General features: G+C 47.2%; 1 protein-coding gene across 6 annotated transcripts in view; it reads right to left on the bottom strand.

Moving 5' to 3' along the window:
- col12a1a (collagen, type XII, alpha 1a) overlaps nt 1–20,538 on the bottom strand; it is a 63,344-nt gene that overhangs the window by 22,812 nt on the left and 19,994 nt on the right. For 2 of the 6 annotated variants that reach the window (XM_056590603.1, XM_056590598.1), the window contains exons 18-40: nt 18,408–18,557; nt 18,205–18,324; nt 17,876–18,040; nt 17,610–17,756; nt 17,300–17,439; nt 16,336–16,465; nt 15,143–15,288; nt 14,250–14,379; nt 13,724–13,860; nt 12,203–12,332; nt 11,679–11,818; nt 11,056–11,188; nt 10,757–10,777; nt 9,676–9,815; nt 7,636–7,765; nt 7,213–7,352; nt 6,649–6,778; nt 4,713–4,733; nt 3,630–3,769; nt 1,920–2,049; nt 1,661–1,803; nt 1,263–1,392; nt 254–373 (exon numbers count right to left, since the gene is read on the bottom strand). In XM_056590603.1, the coding sequence (XP_056446578.1) occupies nt 254–373; nt 1,263–1,392; nt 1,661–1,803; nt 1,920–2,049; nt 3,630–3,769; nt 4,713–4,733; nt 6,649–6,778; nt 7,213–7,352; nt 7,636–7,765; nt 9,676–9,815; nt 10,757–10,777; nt 11,056–11,188; nt 11,679–11,818; nt 12,203–12,332; nt 13,724–13,860; nt 14,250–14,379; nt 15,143–15,288; nt 16,336–16,465; nt 17,300–17,439; nt 17,610–17,756; nt 17,876–18,040; nt 18,205–18,324; nt 18,408–18,557 (2,913 nt within the window). The remainder of the gene's footprint in view (nt 1–253; nt 374–1,262; nt 1,393–1,660; nt 1,804–1,919; nt 2,050–3,629; nt 3,770–4,712; nt 4,734–6,648; nt 6,779–7,212; nt 7,353–7,635; nt 7,766–9,675; nt 9,816–10,756; nt 10,778–11,055; nt 11,189–11,678; nt 11,819–12,202; nt 12,333–13,723; nt 13,861–14,249; nt 14,380–15,142; nt 15,289–16,335; nt 16,466–17,299; nt 17,440–17,609; nt 17,757–17,875; nt 18,041–18,204; nt 18,325–18,407; nt 18,558–20,538) is intronic. The other 4 variants (XM_056590599.1, XM_056590604.1, XM_056590600.1 and 1 more) reach the window with 3 other exon arrangements.

Genomic DNA, 20,538 nt, shown 5'->3' with positions numbered 1-20,538 from the left:
AAATCCTTCTTAAAATAAATGTACTTTCACTTTACAACTTTACAACTTTAATGTTTCAAACCTCTGGATGTTGAGTTTAATTCCATTACCCCTAGAGCTTTTAAAGAAACATAACTTTCTGGACTGATAACCATCGGTGGATCTTTGATGTCATTATGTTGTTTCCGACACAGCTGCTCCAGAAAGAGGTACCTGGCTGAATAATCCTGAATGATACAAAGAAAAGGACAGATCTGGAGTCAGGTCTCTGTACCTTCGGGTTGGTAGACCAGTTTGTAGCCGTTGACCTTGGATGGCGCGGGGTCCCAAGACACCCTGAAACGGGTGTACCACTCGTCCGACACCTGCAGGTTCCTGGGCCCCAGCATACCAACTGTAGTGAAAAGCGACAGCAACGGCAGAGGTCACGAAACAGAAGACGAAAATTAAACAAGCTTCACTTCCTCCCTCCATCCCTTCAACCCACTTATATTCTAATATACAGACTCTTGAAACACAGTTCCCCTCTTGACTATATCCAAGTGGGTTGAGCCGTCAGCCAGTCATTTAGTATTATCGGGTACATCATGGCTTCTGGTTTAGGAAATACGGTATTCATCTATCCTCCTCCTCCTGGCAGGTCCAATACGTGAAAGTGGATAGGCAGCTCTGCCTCCAGTGTAATTCGGTGCACACAGGGGAGAGAGCGCCAGTATGATTTGCAACCGGGTAATTTTGCTGGACGGCAGGGCCCTACCAGATTAGGAACAGTGGCCTGAAGCGTGGCCAGTTGGACGTTCTCAGGCAACAACTCCAGGCGCCCTTGGCCTTCATGTTAGCGCAAGGTTCCTTGTGTTATGGTTTAAATGATCCCGCTCCACAATTAAAGGATCAGCTTATTGGATGAGTGAAAAAGGCAAGCATGAGTGTGTGTGTGTATGTATGTGTGTGTCAATGTTGTGTGTGCGTGTGTGTGAGTCAATGTTCTGTTTGTTTGTGTCTGTCTGTCTGTCAGTGGCGTGCAAGCATGAGAATGCCAGCTACAATCTAATCCTTGACAAATGCCGACCCATTTTTCAATTTAAAATCTCGGCTCCCAGCAATCTGCTTCTTGCTAAACCCTGGTGACATTTAGGACCAAACGTGTGCATGACTGGTTTGTTTGATTTTATCCAATGGCTTGGTTTCCAGACATTAAGCCAACATAGACATCTGGGCACACATGGTCTAGACTCTAGAAGCCCACAGCAGAGGCGGGTGAGGGCAGGCTGCCTGAGCCGTACCTGTGCGTCCGTCTCCCTCCAGCTCTCCCCCGGGACCATCGGAGTAGATGGCCGTCACCTTGATGTTGTAGGGCGTGTCGGGATCCAGGTTCTCCAGGATCAGGTTGTTCACGTTTCCTTGGACCGTTGCCTGGGATCGGCAAAGGAATGTCGCTGGGTTAGTGAATAGGACTTTTAGTACGGATGGAAACATCAACAGGTGATAGGGGAAAGCGTGCACTGCCGCTGCGTCAGAAAGAGGTTGAAACAGACGAAGAATGAAAAACGCGTGTTTCATCCTTCATATCAAAGAGTAGTCGCAGCCCTTTTGACATAAAGACGTGTCAAAAAGCTGGGAATACGTTTCATCACTAACACAGAGAGAGAGCAGAGTGGAGGGGGGGGGGGGGGGGTCTTACACGCTCCTCGATGGGGTCTCCGGTGGTGGGGGCGTAGGTGATGACGTACTGGACCACGGGCCCCAGTGCGTGCTCCCAGGACACAGACAAGGTGCTGGTGGTGGGGTCGTAGACCCGCATGTTCCGGGGGGCGCTACGGGGAACTGGCGGGAAAAACAATACGGGATTAAGGTCGACGGAATCAAACTGAGGTCCGCTGAATTTTGGTTAGACGTTAAGTTATGGCATTTCCCTGGAGAGCCAGCAGGTGGGTGCTTACGTGTGGTCCCCACGTCGCTGGCTGCGGGCCCCTCCCCGTCCTCGTACAGGGGCACCACGCCCACGTTGTACGGTGTGTTCGGCAGCAGCTGCTGCAGCATGGTCTCGGTGGTCCCCCCCGGCACTAGGACCTGCAACCCAGACGCCGCAGCGCGCCACAGGGGTCAGGCTGGCTCAGAACGGCACCTCTCCCCGCGCCGCCAGCGGGAAGACGTTATCGGGGCAGACTTTGACTCGGCATAGCAACAGACATATGTCATAAAAGCAAATGTTTTTCGCCAGAGGGGAGATAAGTGTTCAAAGGGAGCATCTCTCTGGCTCACAACGGGCACCCAGATGCGGAGCGGATCGCCAACTTACCCCCGTCTTGGACGTCCGCCTCACACAACTATACTCTAAACTAAACTCTCTCTCTTTCCCTCGGTCCATCTCTCTTCCTTGCTGACAGCCGTCCATGGTGTTGACACTCTGGATGACCAGCCCCCCCCCCCCCCCTCCCTCCACATTTGCTCTGTGCTGTCAGCGCCATGAAAAGCAAGAGAGCCTGCAAGTTCTTTGGCTTGGATGTCGTGGTGGCGGGGGCGAGGCGGGGTTGGTTGCGGGTGAGCGTCTGGGCTCAGAGAGAGTCTGTGGGGGCATGGGGGTGGGGTCTTACTGTAAGATAACACCGGCCCAGCCGCGGTGAAGGCCATCTTTTCCTTGTGAGGTTGGTTTTCTGTGTGCAGTCTGTCTCCAGCTACACACCCCTGTCTCTTTGTCCTGCTGATAACCACCAAAGTACACAAGAGTGTGCGTGTGCATGTGTGTGTGCCTGCATCCACAAGTCCGATAATTAGGATTGGTTTTCTATCTTGCAAAACCAGGTGAGACATTTGCATGAGTAGCTCTATGTCATGACATGTCAAAGAGCAGCAGGAACCATTCTGGCTCTTTAACCAGGCGGCACTAGCATCAGCCGTGACCCGTCCAGGTCATTACTTCTGAGCTAGAAGCCTCAGAGGAACTGTTGTATTTGATGGCGTTAATTGAAAAGGTCCCTGTTTGTCGGTTGCCGTGACTCCTCTCGCCCCTGCCACGGAGATGGGGCCAAATCCGGCCCTAAATGTCTGCCAATAATAAGCCCAGACGAGGGAGAGAGGATTTTCCCCTCGGTCATTATAATACAAACGACATCGCTCTTCAAAGGCCCTCAGTGTTGCTCTGAGTCTGAGAGCAACACGCCCCTCTCGGCGGATGGCAGCTGTGCCATTTGTGTTTGGGTACCATGTAGGAGTTGTTTGTGGATTCTCTAAGCGTCACCAGACCTCCTTTCCACAGGAAAGACTGGAGCACACTGAGCCCAGATGCTAAATACTGTACTAAGGGAGTGGATTAGTTTAGTGGAGGAATGTCCGTTAAGAACACAAACGCGGTCGGAGATCGTAAGTCTCATTAGTGCCCTTTCAAAGTAACAGAGGATAAGATACAAGACACCATTTTGTAACATTGCAACAAGTTGTCAAATTGAGATGTAATGCATTGCATTTAATTGCTAATGGATTATATAGAATATGCAAATATTTATACAAACAAAATGTATGTATTGATTTATTTATGCATAACATATTATAATTAAATAATGTTTAGAAAAAGACATAGGTTACTACGCACTTTGCTACTTCCACAGCCACTCTCAGGGGATAAGAAGCAGAGCATGGAGGGCATTGCTTACCGACTCGGAGGGCCCGCCGGTCGAGGGGGTGTAGACCACACGGTACTGCTGGACGGGACCCAAGGCGGCCTCCCAGCGCACGTTCAGAGTGTTGGTGGTGGGGTTGAACACATGGATGTTCTTCACAGCACTGCGCTCCACTGGTAGGGGAGATCGAGGGAGAGATGAATGGATGGATGGATGGAGAGAGATGAATGGATGGGTGGAGGGAAGGAGAGAGAGAGAGAGAGAGAGAGAGAGAGAGAGAGAGAGAGAGAGAGAGAGAGAGAGAGGATGAGAGAGAGAGAGAGAGAGAGAGAGAGAGAGAGAGAGAGAGAGAGAGAGAGTGAAAGAGATGAATGGATGGATGGTTGGAGAGAGATGAATGGATGGGTGGAGGGAAGGAGAGAGAGAGAGAGAGAGAGAGAGAGAGAGAGAGAGAGAGAGAGAGAGAGAGAGAGAGAGAGAGAGAGAGTGAAAGAGATGAATGGATGGATGGTTGGAGAGAGATGAATGGATGGTTGGAGGGAGAGAGAGAGAGAGATGAATGGATAGATGGATGGAGAGAGACAAAGAGATGAATGAATGGGTGGAGGGAAGGAGAGAGATAGAGAGAGAGTGAGAGAGAGAGAGAGAGAGAGAGAGAGAGAGAGAGAGAGAGAGAGAGAGAGAGAGAGAGAGAGAGAGAGAGAGAGAGAGAGTGAGAGAGAGAGAGAGAGAGAGAAAGAGGGAGAGAGAGAGAGCGCGCGCGCAAGAGAGAGAGAGAGAGAGAGAGAGAGAGAGAGAGAGAGAGAGAGCGCGGGCAAGAGAGAGAGAGAGAGAGAGAGAGAGAGAGAGAGAGAGAGAGAGAGAGAGAGAGAGAGAGATATGAATGGATGGTTGGAGGGAGAGAGAGAGAGAGAGAGAGAGAGAGAGAGAGAGAGAGAGAGAGAGAGAGAGAGAGAGAGAGAGAGAGAGAGAGAGAGAGAGAGGAACATGAATGGATAAATGGATGATTGGAGACATAGTTTCATGGATGATTGGATGGATACATGGAGAAAAGACGTGGGAAGGTATGGGAGGCAGGGATGACGAAGGGAAAGGTTTCAGTAGCGGACAGCTCACCATCAGGTCTGACTCTGTCCACTATTGGGGGAGGGGAGTCGTGAGGAGGGATGAGGATGACAGAGTAGATGAACAGAAGAGGACGAGATATGATTGAAGGTTGGAGGGTTTGAGTTTGTGGGAGTATGAAAAGTGAAGGAAGAATTGAAATGGTAATGATGAAGAGAGAGAACAGCCGGTGAGGACCAGTTCACTGTGTTTTTTACACGTACAAGCTTGAAACCACCAACACCTGTATTCACTTGTGTCCTAGTACATGAAGGACTTTGTACTCACACAGGTCTAAATGTTCTTAATTATCTTTCTCAGATCTAAAACACACACACACACACTGCCTAATCGTCTAGTTTTTTTGCATTCCTCCAAAATCAGTGGTCTAGAGACGTATAAAAGAGAGACCAAACAGTAACAAACTGATCACATGATTAAGTATCCATTTAGTGACAGGGAACAGTGCTTTCTGGCCTCCTACAAAGACCTTTATAAAGATGTTGCCTCAAAATATCACAATCCACAGGACACTTCCTTGTTTAACGGATTGATTGTCTATCCTAGGTAAATTAATATTAACCACAGAAGAAGCCTACATTTTCCATCCGTGAAGGTTGCCCCTCTAAAACTTAAAGCAGATGTGTGCTGCTGTTGTGGCATTCTGAGTTGTGGACTCATAAACACCGTGACAAGGAGACCCTGTGCGCCTCCTTATTTTGAAGTCTTTGAGATCAGAGACCACTCTGGTTTGAATTGAAGCTTTTGAGGCAAAATACATGCCGTCACCCAATGTTTCTGTTTCTGCTGAATATAGCCTGAGTCACTGACTGCTTCAACTGTAACGTTGAATTCAAGCTAGCTTCTTTGGGACAATGGCATGTATGTACTATCCCTGAGTACGATGACTTAAGGATAAATATAGTGTAATGTAAACAGTTTGAAGCCCGTGTTCGTCAGACATTATTTTTGAGTCTTTGTAATACGCTGTGTGTCTTTGTAATATGTTGGCATGGAAACCACTGGTTCCTGGCACAGAGGTCTTTATAAACATTTACGGCCTTCTACTTGACAGCCGTTAGACGCCAACTCACACCCAGGGGCGGATCAGACAAGACTCTAATGATCGACTAGGATGGAAGACTGTCTGAGTCCGCAGGGAGGCTGAATGTTGGCCATTCAGTCCTGTCCCTTCTTCAACCCCGTCTCCAGCTTCAGCCTACCCCCTCTCTCCATCCCCTTCCCTCCCATCGCATCCTTAATGCGACCATCATCCTGTCCAGCGCCCGTCACTCGGCCCTCAAAACGGAGTCAGGAGACAGCATAGTGAGGCTGCCAACCCTGGAGGAATTCCTTCCTACGTAATCGCCCTTCAAATTGCTGACTCACTCGCAGCGCTGAGGTCGGCGGGTTTTAAATTGTAATCGTGGGAGAGCAAGCTGGAAAAGAGTGGCCTTTACTTAAAACGTTGAGCAAAAAAATAACATGGTTATGGCAGCGATCGCAGCAGAACACAGCACGTCATGTTACATTTGCGTTTGTTTGTGAGCTGCGTTCATTTAAGACGGCGGTAATCGGGCGTACATTAATGGGCTCCATAAGAAAGCCTTGCCCTCTAATCGACTTGGCTTGGCACGCACACTTATTGAATTGGCATTGGACGGTCCCACAAAGAAAGTCAACTTCCCTAACCGGAGGCTTTATTGGAACTTTAGTTAGCCAACGACTAAAAACAAAAGGTTTATTCAAGGCATATATAAAGGGAATTATCTTATAATAATCTTGGCTACGGAAAAAACATCTATTAGAAAGAATAATAATTCCCAGTTGTGTCCTTAATGCTGCGCCATCTTGGTGCATTGACATTCACCGTTAGCACTCTCTCTACTTTCACAGCGTTTCGTTACAAAATGGCGTCTTTGTCGATCAGACAAAGGCAAACACTTACGTGTCTTCCCATCCTCAGACATGCGTTGTCCTTCTCCGTTGGAGAAGATGGGCACCAGGGTCACGGTATAGAGGGTACCCGAATCCAGGTTCTTCAGGACAGTGTTGTAGGTGCTTCCAGGCACCTGGGCCTTTGTTGAGAAACCACACATGCACAGACACACACACACACACACACACACACACACACACACACACACACACACACACACACACACACACACACACACACACACACACACACACACACACACACACACACACAGACACACACAGACACACACACACAGGTTAAGCTTTTCCCAATGTTCCCAATGTCTTCATGCACATACAGGTAAAGATAAACACAATGTAGATATAGATAGACATATTTATCAATGAAGCAGTAAAAAGTAGGGTTATAGCCAATGGTGGGTCTACCCTTTTTCTTCAACTGTGTCTTTCTTGCTAGTGTGCTTCCTAATACCTTACTAGTGAAACCTTCTGAGTTACTTTAAGTTGCTCCTCACGCACACTGTCGACAGGCCCTAGCCTCTACCTTTTCTGTCCCCTCCAGCAGACCTACCGTCTCCTCCACACCTCCGGCGGCGGGCACGTAGTAGATCTTGTACTGGCGCACGTTGCCCTCGGCGGCCTCCCAGTTGACGTTCAGGGTGCTGGTGGTGGGGTCGGTCACACGCAGGTTCCTCACGCCACCCAGGGGCTCTGGAAAAGGGGCACAATGAGGGGGATTGTGTCGGGGATGATGGAGGGGGCTTTTTATTCATATCTTAAGGCCATCAAGATGCCTCTTCAATGAATCCCCTTTTGTCAAGGTTGCTTTGGTTTTACCAATGGGATTTGGGGGGGTTTTCCCTGTGGCCCGTTTGAGGGCTTAGGGTCAGGGGTCATCTTATCGTGTTTCAGAAAGGAAGGAAGGAAGGAAACGCGCATGACTGGCTTTTTGACAGCTGGGAAATAAATAATAACCCTGTTCGGGATGACTTACTGGTCGTGCCGAGGCCGGTGAGTTCACCGCCGGCCCCGCGGGCGTACACTGCGGCCACGGTGATGGAATACTCTGTGTTGGGGGTGAGCTTGGGCAGTAGGACTGTGGTCTTCTTTCCTCCAACCTGGGTCTGGTTATGGGGAAAGAAGAAATAATGGTAGCCTGTTTGGTCCGCTGCACGCCGTTACCACTTTTTCTGTTCCCTTTTTTTACGATGGAAACTGTTCAATATCGACCGTTCCAAGTTATAAACTCAATACGTTTAACATGTAAATCACGAGTTTGGTTTCTGGAACTGCCTGTTTGCCAGGGCTCATGATGTTTCTTTATAATGCATCTCTAAGGGGAATAAGAAACATTGATGGAATTTGCAAAAAACCTGTCAAATAAATTAAAGCTAGTTATTAGCAATAAAAAGACAATAATAACGCCATTAACACAAACAAGTCAATAGAATAACAGTTTGGTTTTATGGCTGAGATACAGAGCTTAACAACTTTCCCAGGGCTTTCCTGAAATTTATGTCAATAAACTGATGGAAAAAACGGATCTGAAAACAACTACAATGCCAAAAAATGTTGGCTGTATATTGTTAGACTTTTGTAAATCGATAGTATACTCTGCCGGGGCCAAGTATAGTAAGGCAAAACCAAGATTTCTGTAACTGTCTAAATATTTCTTCCTGGCCTATACTTGTGGTTGTATATTTATGGGTCAGCATGTATATCTGTTTGTCTTTCCAATTTTGAGACAATCACTTTTCCTCGACATCTCACTGATCTCTGCAATCACGAGGAGGAGACTGGGATCAAGAAAAATCGGAATTGTGTCTAAGCAACGGCATAAAAATCCATTGAATCAGCCAGTCATTTCAACGAGTACGTGTCTCTACAGAGGACATATGAAAAAGGCCCATTGGCCTTGCCGTGTGTGTGGAAACCCAGCTGGGTCACCTAAGGGACTTGGCTCCAGGTTCCAGACCTTTCCCTTCCAGTTTGCTTTTAGTGCCTCAACCTTTATTTGTTGTGATCTCACGCAGGGAGTCGGAGCGGTCGCGCTTCTCCAATGAGCAGGAGGGAAAACATTCCATTCTTTTTCAAGAATGGAAAACAAGTCACCAACCGAGGCCTCTGACAGCCCTCCTGCGGCGCATCAGCTTCAAGCAGCCTTTGAAGGGACGAATAATCACTGGAGAAATCCACCAAAGGATAACATGTATTGTTACTAGTGCCATTTACATGGAGAAACTCTGAATTCACCCTAACAGCGCAAACATCTGGGAGAAATAATAAAGAGAAAACAACGTTCCGTTGAGCTTTACAGGAACTACAGACGTTAGGTTAGACAAACGCTTCAGACAACGTTTACAACATTCCAAGACAAAGACCCCCTTGATGTACGTGTCTACACACAGCACAAGCCTTCCAAGTGGAGGCAGTTTGACTCAGTTTAAATCTGCTCCACACACATATAAACTATGTACACGTAAATCCAGACGCATAAAGGGTCGTAGATCGCCTAATTCCCAAGCATAACCATCTGTTTCTAGTAAATGGCCAATGCGTTGTCCTACTAAATCAAGAAGTGTACTACAAAAGTGGAGCTCAATCTTTGGCTCTAAAACCGTGTCATGGGAGGCCTGACGAAGGCCTACTGTGGGAGGTCGCTTCTAAATACTGAGGTTCGGGGATCTCAGAGAGCTGCTCGCGGACAAATATATCGCAAGTTAAGATATGCTCCAAGGATTGGGGGTCGCAGGATCTTGGCTCAAGTCTTACGGGGCCATTTAGGGCGGGTGTGCTCCCGGGTTTATCTGTGTGCAAATGATGGATGCATCGGCTATAAAACGTTAAAACCGTTCCTAACCTTCCAACGTCTATTATGAACTTTTGTGCTCATTTCATTTGTAGCAAGAATATCAGCGCCAACAAGTCGCATAATATCCCTGTGTCCGTTGTTTGTGGAACAGCATGTACATACTATCCGACAATTATACTGTCCAATTTTTTTCTCTGATGTAAATACAGTGGGTGGCCCTACCGTCTGGCTCCGGCCCCCTGCCGTGGGGACGTAGGTGATCTTGTAGTTCTGGACACGGCCCCCCGCAGGGTTCCACCTGGCGTTCAGCGTGGTGGTGGTCTCGTCGAACACAACCAGGTTGGTGGGAGGGTCGGGGGATACTGCCGACACAAGCAGGAAGCACACACACAAAGTTAGGTCTATGCCGATGTGTCTGTTGTTGACTCTGAATGACAGAGTGGTTGAAAACATCCCCTTAAAGACACAATCCTGATGTTTGAATACGTTACTATGGAGACTTATTTACTCTTTTACAAGGAGCCTCCAATCCTTTATGTGTTGATTTACACTTGGTTTGAATCAACGTGAATGAATCGTACATTGTACAATCACACTCTTAAATAACGAGAAAATGGCTTCTACTGGCAGTATAATTCAAGGATTGTGGCTTCAAAGAAGAAAAGACGGCACTTTGCCTTTTCTTATGCAAGGATGGCTGGATGGTAGTATAGATAAATCATGGATGGATGGGAAGCAACATTTTTGGATGGAGGGATGGGTTGATGGATTGATGGAGGGATGGAGGGAGGGATGGATGGATGGATGGATGGAAGGATGGATGGATGGTAAAATGAATGGTTGGATGACAGGATGCATGGATTGATGGCTGCATTAATGGTTAAGGAACAGTTTCCAAGCAATGATGAACATGATGATGATTTCGATGATCCGAAACAACGTAAGGGGGAGGAAACTGCTATCTTGCCAGGCAAGCATAGCAAAAACCCTGAACCACTCCTTACGTTTTTCTGAGCAAGAACATAGCGTTCTGTAGTCGGCATTCACAACCTGATGATGATTGACATGGACGATGGGATGTAAACCAGACAACAGACAGGCACACACATGATCATGAAAATCTCTGTTCAGCCACAGAGCCGCACCATCGGACCAATGAATGGGTTAGATGCCTTGCTCAATGGCACAATGATGCTCGGTCGATGGACTAGTGATGATGGATTGATGAATAAATTAATAAACATGCTTTCATCACTTCAGGGGATGGGAGGGAACCCCTTTTGTTTTACCGCCTCATACTTACATCCAACCATTTTCTTGGGCACTATAGAGGCAGAAATAGAGAGTGTAATGGATCGATTCTTTACCCCACATTTGACATATGCTGTAGTTAACTTGTAGTCTAGTATCTCCTAACTGCTATTCAGCATCTTATCAGGAAATAATGAATCATTATGTCAGCGGTAACTGTAATGAAATCAAACAAAAATCACATGGAAGTCCATTCATAACATTACAAAATCAATTTAGCTTTTCTTTTTCGATAAAATGTGGAATGAATTTGCCGAACCGCCGAAGCGATCGCCAGGGAGTGGGTCTTACGTGTGCGCTCTGTTCCCAGGAGGTCCTCGCTCTCAGATTCATCGGGGTAGATGGCGGTAACAGACACGACGTAGGGCGTGTCCGGCTCCAGGTTCTCCAGCAGATGGGTGGTTTCATCGTTGTTCAAGATGGCCTGAGGAAGAGGGGAAACACCAGAAGATCCAGGGTTTCACAGGTAGCTGAAGCAGCCCAACCATTGTTTTGAGCAAATGTTCTTTTTGCGGGCATTTGGGGACCTCCCCCAACACCACCACCGCCACAGTTTCCTACTATCACCTGGAGGAAACCCTGCAAACATCACGTACAGGAAGCAGATGGATGAGGATTCCAGTCGAGTCATTATGAGAAAAGAACCCCTAAACTGACTTTTTTATGGTCTTTGTGTGTGTGTGTGTGTGTGTGTGTGTGTGTGTGTGTGTGTGTGTGTGTGTGTGTGTGTGTGTGTGTGCGTCGTGTGTGTGTAGGTGTGTGCGGGTTGCAAGGCATCCTGTCAGTTTTGCAGATGTTCCCAAATGAAAAACAATCTTTATCCAACCCTAGCCATAGATCCTTCTGCGGTACTCATTACAAACGAGCATGTATGAATGAACGTGAGGCCTGTGGACAGCCTGGTGTTCTCTTACGAATTTGGGTTCGCTGTCTCCTTTCTTGGACCAGCCGATACGGTACAGCGCTACATCAGGGGCTCCGTGGTCCCAGTGGGCCTTGAAGCTCGTCTGAGTAACCTCAGAGAACCGCAGGTTCTTAGGGGCAGGAACCACATCTATGGAGCAAACACAAACACGTACACATTATTGGAGCACTGCCATTACGGCGCAGCCCATTCAAAGGAGACGGCAGTCAACTTCATTCCATGGTTTTGAGTTGTACGTGGCAATGGAATGAAACACAATATCACTGTTGTCAGTGCTTCTTTTCCTTTTACATTGCAAAAAAAACTATAGAAACAATATGCCCCAATCCAAGGTTTGGAAACTAGTTTGTTTACCACGCAATCAAAGTTTCGCCTCAACCCCCTAATCCCCTCGGCTTTAAGTTCCCATCTTTCCAGAGTGTGGCGAGAGACTGAGGGAGAGGGGTCGGAGAGAGAGACACATGCGTTTCCATCTGAAGGCAAGTGTGGGGTTGTAACTGCTGCGTCTCCTACCGGTGATGGCCTCTCCCAGCATGGGCTCGGCAGGTCCCTCGGCATACACGGGAGTGACCGCAATCGCATACTCGGTCTGGGAGATCAGGTTGTCCAGCTGCCTGGTGGTAACACCTCCGTCCACTTCCAGCTGGGGGAGAGTCAAACACCGGCACATTAGCATGACAGGACTGTATTAAGGGGAAACGTGTTTTACGAGGAGGTATCAATCATCTAATGCATTAATCAAGTAAGGGGGAATTTAGAAGGTCCCCACTTCCAGGACGCGTAGCCAAATGTTCCCCCAGGCCTTGAATAAAGTCTCGATTCTCAGTGTGTTGTAAACTTGACACAAAGGCCTCACATTTCTGCTCGTGTTCCCGAAGCCGAAGAATAACAAAACGGTGTTCTCCTGAATATTTTTCCTTGAATATCTGGAATCACAATGATCCTTTTTACTGCTGCGAGTCCCCCTTCCCTTTGAGTTATGGGACTATCAAGAAGATCAAGCAATCACTCATTTTGAGCACCGGTGGGCTTATACTCCCTGCTATATCCGGACATTTGTTTTCTCGTTTGTATTGTAAATCAGAGATGGCGCTCTGCTTGATTTGCTAACTGCAATGATGCATTGGCCTTTTTCCGAGTCATGACAACTGTTGACTATATTTGGATGGTGTGTGCGCCATGCTGTCTCGAATGATATATCTCAGGTCAGACGGAGAACCCAAGGGAAATCATGGTACTCTTTCACCTCTCAAGCAACAAGCAACCACATACGTTGCAACTGTCGAACTTCAATATCAACATCAAGTTTCATCAGAGTTTATAAATCTTTGCTTTCTAAGGAGTGACTTCTAAGTTTAGAAAGTGAATGTAGAAGTCAATGTACCGTGATTAGTGAACAGAATGTATTCACTAACCACCAGTTAGTGAGAGAGTCCAACCACAAACCCACAGCAATACAGTGGTGGTGCCCTTTTAAAGTCGTCTGCCACTGCTATGTGGAATAAACATATATCTTATACAACATATATAACATATATAGTATGAGGATCTATCCAGAAATGCCTGAGCTTGGTTCGCCGGCTGCTTCTTCCATTAGAGGGGGGGGCGCCCTTGGTGGGTCCAGTGATCCATAGGTCAACCGAAACTCTCGTCTCTCTCATCCCTTTCAAACATAATGTCTCCAGCAGACAACAAGGATGTGCGCACAGAGAGAACAAAAAACGGCTTGCCGGAATGCACCGGACAAGGATGTCCTTGGGACGGCGTTTACATGAACTTTCCACATCTTTGAGATGTTCAGAGCGATGTCCATGAGGTGAGGCATCCTTTGCGATTACAGGAAATTCTTCGGAGGTCCCTTTCTTCATAGTCTAAATGTTTACAGCGCTGTCTATGAGGTGTGCTATTATTTTTGGGAAAATAGGAAATTCTTCAAAGGTCCCTTGATAGGTTTGATGTGGATGTGTGCAGTTTTAACAAGCGGGCCAGAGAGACCCGATTACAAGGTTTCTGGGCGTGGGATCCGAAGCTCACCTCTTTGGCCTCTCCGTTATCGGGCTGGTAGGTCACGAGGTACTTAATTACGGGCCCGGGCGCGGCGTCCCAGTCGAGCCACAGGGTGCTGTGGGTCACGTCTCGCACCCTCAGCTTCCCAGAGGGTGGCCTGGGTCCTGGGAAGAGACCGGAAAGTGTTGTTTGACATTCAGTGACATTCAGTGCAATCAATGAATCTCTGTCTCCGTATTTTTACAGATCTTTTTTTTACCGGCACACATCAAGTGTTAGTTTATTGTTTTTCATTGTTCTACAGAGTGAGGATAAATTTAATCGAATCATTTGGTTGAATCACTTATATGACAAAGAAGCTTCTAGGCTTCTCTTTGATCAAGGATTAAAGAAGCTACTTTAATCTAGCAGGGATGTCTTAAAATAAGCAGTCATCCTAAAACCAATGATCCAACCGTTGCTACAGCGAGCAGAAAACCCAAGTGCCGACTGAGGTTCACATCACGTGGTGGGCCGCCGAGTCAACGCTCAGCGAGGGCCTGGCCGTACGTACGGGTGACTCCCTGGTCGGTGAGGGGCTCGCTGGCCAGCTCCCCGTGCAGGGCGAAGAGGGACAGCGTGTAGGCAGTGTTGGGATACAAGTTGTCCAGCTGGACCTCCGTCGTCTCCCCTCCCACTCGCATCTGCAAGGGAGGACCAGGTCACGGTTAAACACATGGCTGCGAAGAGAGGGAGGAAGGGAGGGGGGCGAGGGGGGGGGAAACCTTTTTTTCTCTCTCTTCCTTCCCCGGCTCAGAGAGAGCGTTTCCCGAGTGGGCAGTGGATGATGAGTCCGCTCCAATTAAGAGCCGCTGGGTTTTAACACTTCATGAGCAGAACCATGACGCTCGTCTGGCAGCGAGCGCTCACGGCTCTGCCCAGCCCTTTGTGTATTGTGGCAGGTTTTCCTCTTTTTCTTTTTCTGTTTGTGTTTCTGTTTTTTCCCTCTGTTTCAGCCCATTCCTTCCTATGGGGAACACTGGCGGCTTTGTACAATGTTGTTAAAGTGGATGACATCTGTATTCTGTCAGGATCTTGCTGACATGCTTTTGGAGTTTGTTGGTCACCGGGCAGGATGTGAATAAATGTGTATGTGTGTGTGTGTGTGTGTGTGTGTTTGTGTGTGTTTGAGTATGTGTGAAAGAGAGAGAAAAAGTGTTAGATAGAGATAGTGTGATCGAGGGACTGTGTGTGCGTGTGTGTGTATTGGTCAGTACTATCTGTAGTGTATTCTTACTTGACGCGTGAAGGTGGTGTGTCTACGTGCATGCATATATATCTCAGAGGTGTGTGTGTGTGTGCGCATTTGTGTGCCTGTGCGCATACACAAACGCACCTCCTATATGTGCGTCTGTGCATATGCATGTGCGCCTGTTGATGTGTGTGTAGGCCAGTGGTCGGCCTCACCTCCAGCTCCCTTGCCGGCTGGGTGGCGTTGATGGTGCTGTAGAGCAGCATGTATCCCGTGGCCCCCAACGCCTTCTCCCATCTCACCCTCATGGTGGTCACCTGCTCGTCGTAGATGGTCATCCGAGTCACGGCGCTCAGGGGCACTGGGGAAAGGGCACGCACGTCAACGATAACGCAGGAGACATCATCGGTGACATCACCGCAGACGCCCGTTTATGGCGTTGGTGGGGTCCAACGGCTAACGGAATTGTAAAGTCTACTTGTATGTTTCGTTATGAGCACATATACACACAATATTCAACGTCCGCACCATGTATGCTTGGCATACTGTCTACTTTGGCCATCCAAAGACAGGATATAGAGAGAACTTATGGGAGAATTTATGGGTGTGCTTTCAAGGAGGTCTGCCTTTGACTTAAGCTATAAAATGTAGTGCTATTCGGGAGTTAAGACATAAAAACAACAAACAAGAAGAACTTGAAAGAAAGCGAAGCGAGGACTCTGAAGAGCTGCTAAGCTTTGTTGGGGACTTTTACTGTGTTAGGGTTAACTCAATTATGCGCACGCTATCACCACACTGCCACATATTGTGCTAGAAACAAGTCCAACAGGCAACTGTTTGATTCTTTGATTCACGTCGACCGCGGCGGAAACCCAGTATTTGGAAGAGGGAAATTGTTTTGTAATATTATGCAACTGAATCCAAGACGTACTGTGGGTTATTGTTGAAATGATTCAGAAAGAGTTTAAAAACATTGCACAACGCTCAGATGTTGGGTGCTGTAAAAGAAGTCTAGTATGAAACTGCTGATGCGGCCAAAACACATCTGCTCTTTTACTACTGAAAGCAGTAAAAGACGCTTCCAAGGACTGCCATTTAATATAAACCATGCATATCTCATTTCGTTCCCCATAACAGGAAATCGTGTGCCGTCTGCCAATGACAAACTCATATATTGAAAGTTCCTCCTCCTTTCGAAAAGAGCATGAAGAAGAAGATTGAATCAGTGAGTGAACCTTGTATGAAGACCCTACAGTCATGGGTGATCAAGTCCGAAAATCCAATATCCGCTTGCTTTAATAAGTTGCTTCACATGCACTCTTACACCTTAGGACACACACCTGTACTATGGGCTATAGGGATAGGAGTGACAGGCTTGGAGGTGAACTGAATGTTGCGAAACACTTACACGTGGTCTCCGCCCCTCTGAGTGGCTCGCTGCTCTCCTCTCCGATCACAGAGTACACGCTGACCTGGTATTCGGTCAAAGGGTTGAGGCTCTGCAGAACCACGGTGTTCTGGCTGCCGTCAACAAACACCTGTTGGCGATAATAAAGTTACAGCAGGTGTGTGTGTGTGTGTGTGTGTGTGTGTGTGTGTGTGTGTGTGTGTGTGTGTGTGTGTGTGTGTGTGTGTGTGTGTGTGTGTGTGTGTGTGTGTGTGTGTGTGCGCTTGAGCTTGTCTACGTGTGTATGTTTGTGTGTCTGTGTTTGTTGTCTGTCGTGGATCCAGGGAGCCATTGTGAAATATGTTTAAAAAAATATAAAACACATTTTCTACGAGCAATTGGTATTAAGCTGCACAACAAACAATGGCTCTATGTCTTCACACGTAACCACAAGTGGCTCTTTTTTAAACAGCTCCAATTAAAACCACAGAGGCCTCTGACCTAAATTGAGCTGGAGACTTCCAGATCCCCCACTCAGAAATCATAACCTCAGCCACCGAGTGTGCTAACAAAGAAAACCATTGGAGCTGGACAAAAACTAACAAATTATATGTGTAATTGAATTCAGACGCACACAAAAAAATGGATTTGTTGCATATATCCTGAGGCCTTGCAGGAACCCTCCTGGCAAATAGAGCGATGAACCCAAGAGACGAAATTCATTATTTACTTTCTAAATTGTAATCTGCTTTTACGGCCTTCAGAGCTTTTCCCTGCTTTGCACTCTGTATAATGAAGAAACCACACAGTGTGAAGGACGTTTGGGAAGGTTTAAGGAACGTTTTCCCTTTACTCAAACCACACTGTGTCAGGGGACATAGCCAGAGCCAGAACCCAATAAAGGCAGATCTGCCAAATGCACTACACTTTCCACAATGCTCCAAAGAAATGTGCATGCAACCAGCTCTTTGGAGTCCATCCATACCTGTTGTGGGCGTCCGGACACGTCCACGTACTCCACACGGAACTTCTCCACTGGGCTGGAAGGGGCCATCCAGGTGGCTCTGAAGGAGTAGTGGGTCACCTCGGAGGTCACCAGGTCTGTGGGGGCCTCGGGGGCGTCCCCTTGTCATTGTGGGAAAACAGAAGAACGTGAATGACTTGAGGATTTGTCTTCTCTGAAATTTGACCTTCAGGAGATAAAGGGATAAAATAATCGAAGACATCTCCCGTGACTACAGACAGTAAATAACATTGTCCGATAAATATATGAATACTTTTCCCGACAAATATACCTGATCCCTTGACACTGTTGCAGAGGTTGTCCGTAACGCGGTCCACGATGTCCAGAAGGAAGGAGAAGTCTTTAACGTTGTACATGTGGATATCCTCCGGGTCGGAGGCGATGGACCTCAGCTCGTTCTCATCAGCGTTCTTCACACCTAACAGATTACAAAGAGCAAGAATGAATGGGCTACTTTGACTCCAAAGAGGCATTATATTAAAAAGCATCTCATTTTTTATATCGCATTAATCAGCAAATTTCACATCGTGAGCTCACCGATGGCGTACAACTCAATGCCTTGATCCCGCAGGTTCGCAGAGTTTGCGATGATGTCATCCTGGGACTTGCCGTCAGTTACCAGAACACCTATCTTACGGGCCTTGGTGCGCATCCCCACGTTGTCCTTGAAGTTGTTCTGGAGGATGTAGTTCAGAGCGAGACCTGCGACATGGACACGTACATTATTAATCTGTCACACAGTTAGGAAAGTACCATGGCTGTATGAAGATACGTTTAACTCTTGTACTCTTCTACACAGCGATATAATATTGTACTTTCTGATTGCATTACCTGACCCACGACATGTGCATCCTAGGCCAGCTTACCGGTCATGGTGTTTCCTCCCTTGTACGGTAGGTTAGCAATAGCCTCCAGCAGCGAGTCCCGGTTATCGTGAGTGTTCAGATGCCACTCAGTTTTGGGGTCTCCACTGTACTGGGCCAGACCTAAAGCAATCACCCATGGTTAGGTTAGAACAACGCATACCGCAGCCAGACGCGAGAATTGACTTTTCGTCATCGAACCCTACCGATCTGGACCCTCTCGGACCCGATGTCGAACACCCCGACCATACGGGCGATGAAGGCTCGGATGGTTTTGAAGTTGAGACGTCCGATACTCCAGGAGCCGTCCACCAGGATCACGATGTCGGCCTGAGCCTTGGTCTTACACCTCACGTCTGAGAGGTCAGTGGGGGAAGGCGTCCCCCGAAAACTGTGTTGTTATTTCGTTCACATACAAATCTCACAGAATGTACAAAAAATGTGTTGGATCATGTGAGAAAAATGTTTACTTTAAGGTAGTGAAAAATCAGATTGAGCGGAGAGAGGGATAGAGAGTATGGAAAGGCGCATGGGAAAAAAAAAATTGAGGTCACGGTACAAGGATGTTGAACTTGCCCACACATCAATAGCATTTCCCCCCAGGGACTCATTAGAACAAACATTTTTTACACAGTCACATAAACACACAATATTTAGTTATTTTTCTCTGCTCCTCCTATTGAGATCCATATAAGAGCACATTCATTCCTCAAAGTTCTTCCCAGACGTTCTCAGTCTTTCCCCCGGGATCAACACGAGTATTCAGAGCCATGGCTGGGATTGTATCAACATTTGCTGCGTCATTTTTCCAAGGTGCGATGCGGAAGCATGCACTGACGGGCCCATAAAGGACAGTGGGCCTTCTGAAAGAGACACAGAGACACAGAGAGAGAGGCTGCTGTGTGGTAGGGTCGCCCCTCTGCTTGACTTGTTCCTGGCACCTGCTTGGTGAAAAGTGAGGCATCCGTTCCATCGAGGCCTAACAGAAGGCCTGTGGATGCACTGAGGGAAAAGGCAAGACGTTGTATGATCTGTCACTGTCTGCAATTAAAAAACAGCTCACATCATGATGTGGGATTTCCAGACCCAATACACCCTAACCCTCCCCCCCGCCAACCCACACAAAAGGACACACACACCGTCCCCACAACACTTGCCAAACCTTCTGGACATCTGGTTATAGACCAGATGTCAACTTAAAATGAATGGATGAAGTGAGAAATATACATACAGACAGGTGCAGAAAAACACAGACAGACAGACAGACAGACAGACAGACAGACAGACAGACAGACAGACAGACAGACAGACAGACAGACAGACAGACAGACAGACAGACAGACAGACAGACAGACAGACAGACAGACAGACAGACAGACAGACAGACAGAAAGACAGACAGACAGACAGACAGACAGACAGACAGACAGACAGACAGACAGACAGACAGACAAACAGACAGACAGACAGACAGACAGACAGACAGACAGACCAGACAGACAGACAGACAGACAGACAGACAGACAGACAGACATACATTGAATGGAAATGAGAAATATATGACTTTAAGGGAGATTTCATTCTACTTACAGTGGTCAGGGTTCGGTTAGTCTTCCTCACGAGTCATGTATTATTATCTTTAGCTGGCAGGATGCCTTATTTGGTTGGTGTCAACTAATGAGTTGCAATTGGATTTGGAGTTGGAATAAATCATTCTCAAGAAATTGTGCTTTCCATGATTTGCATTTCACTGACTCTCAAGATTTCATCCTTGCTGATTAAGTTTTTTTTTTCTTGCCCTTGTTGGGGCTTGGGTCAGGGGGTGTCATACCTATTTGGCCTGTTAAGCCCTTTAAGACTGTAATGGTGATTAAGGGCTATACAAATAAAATTGAATTGAATTGAATTTACTCTGAATGTTTTTATACAGTTGTAAAAGTCTAAAGGGAACAGTCTGTGAGTGTTTTTCTCTCTTACATTCCTCTTCACTAGGGATGGTTCAAGGTGAGCGTCAGGAGGTTTCAGAGATAAACTGGCACATTGTTAAGACTGGGGATGGAGCAGCCTCTATTCTATCTGCCTGACCCTCAGCGACATCAACATGAGTATCTGCTCTTCATTAAGACCAGGCCCACAGCTGGGCTGAGGGAAACCTTTTGTGGAACATTCTGTCGAGCACACTTTCTCTCACTTTCGCACACGCTGTCTGACTGCCATCCCCTTAATATGCCATTAACACAAATTAGAGCTAAAATAAATGAAGCATATGTTGGCTAGGTCTGTCCCAGCTATGCATAGAGGACCCAACATGGAAAAAACAACACTGCACAAGGAAAGC

The sequence above is a fragment of the Gadus chalcogrammus genome, chromosome 5 (assembly GCF_026213295.1).
Source record: "Gadus chalcogrammus isolate NIFS_2021 chromosome 5, NIFS_Gcha_1.0, whole genome shotgun sequence".
NCBI lineage: Eukaryota > Metazoa > Chordata > Actinopteri > Gadiformes > Gadidae > Gadus > Gadus chalcogrammus.
Note: the sequence above shows the minus strand (reverse complement) of the source record. Positions and strands in the feature narration are given on the sequence as shown.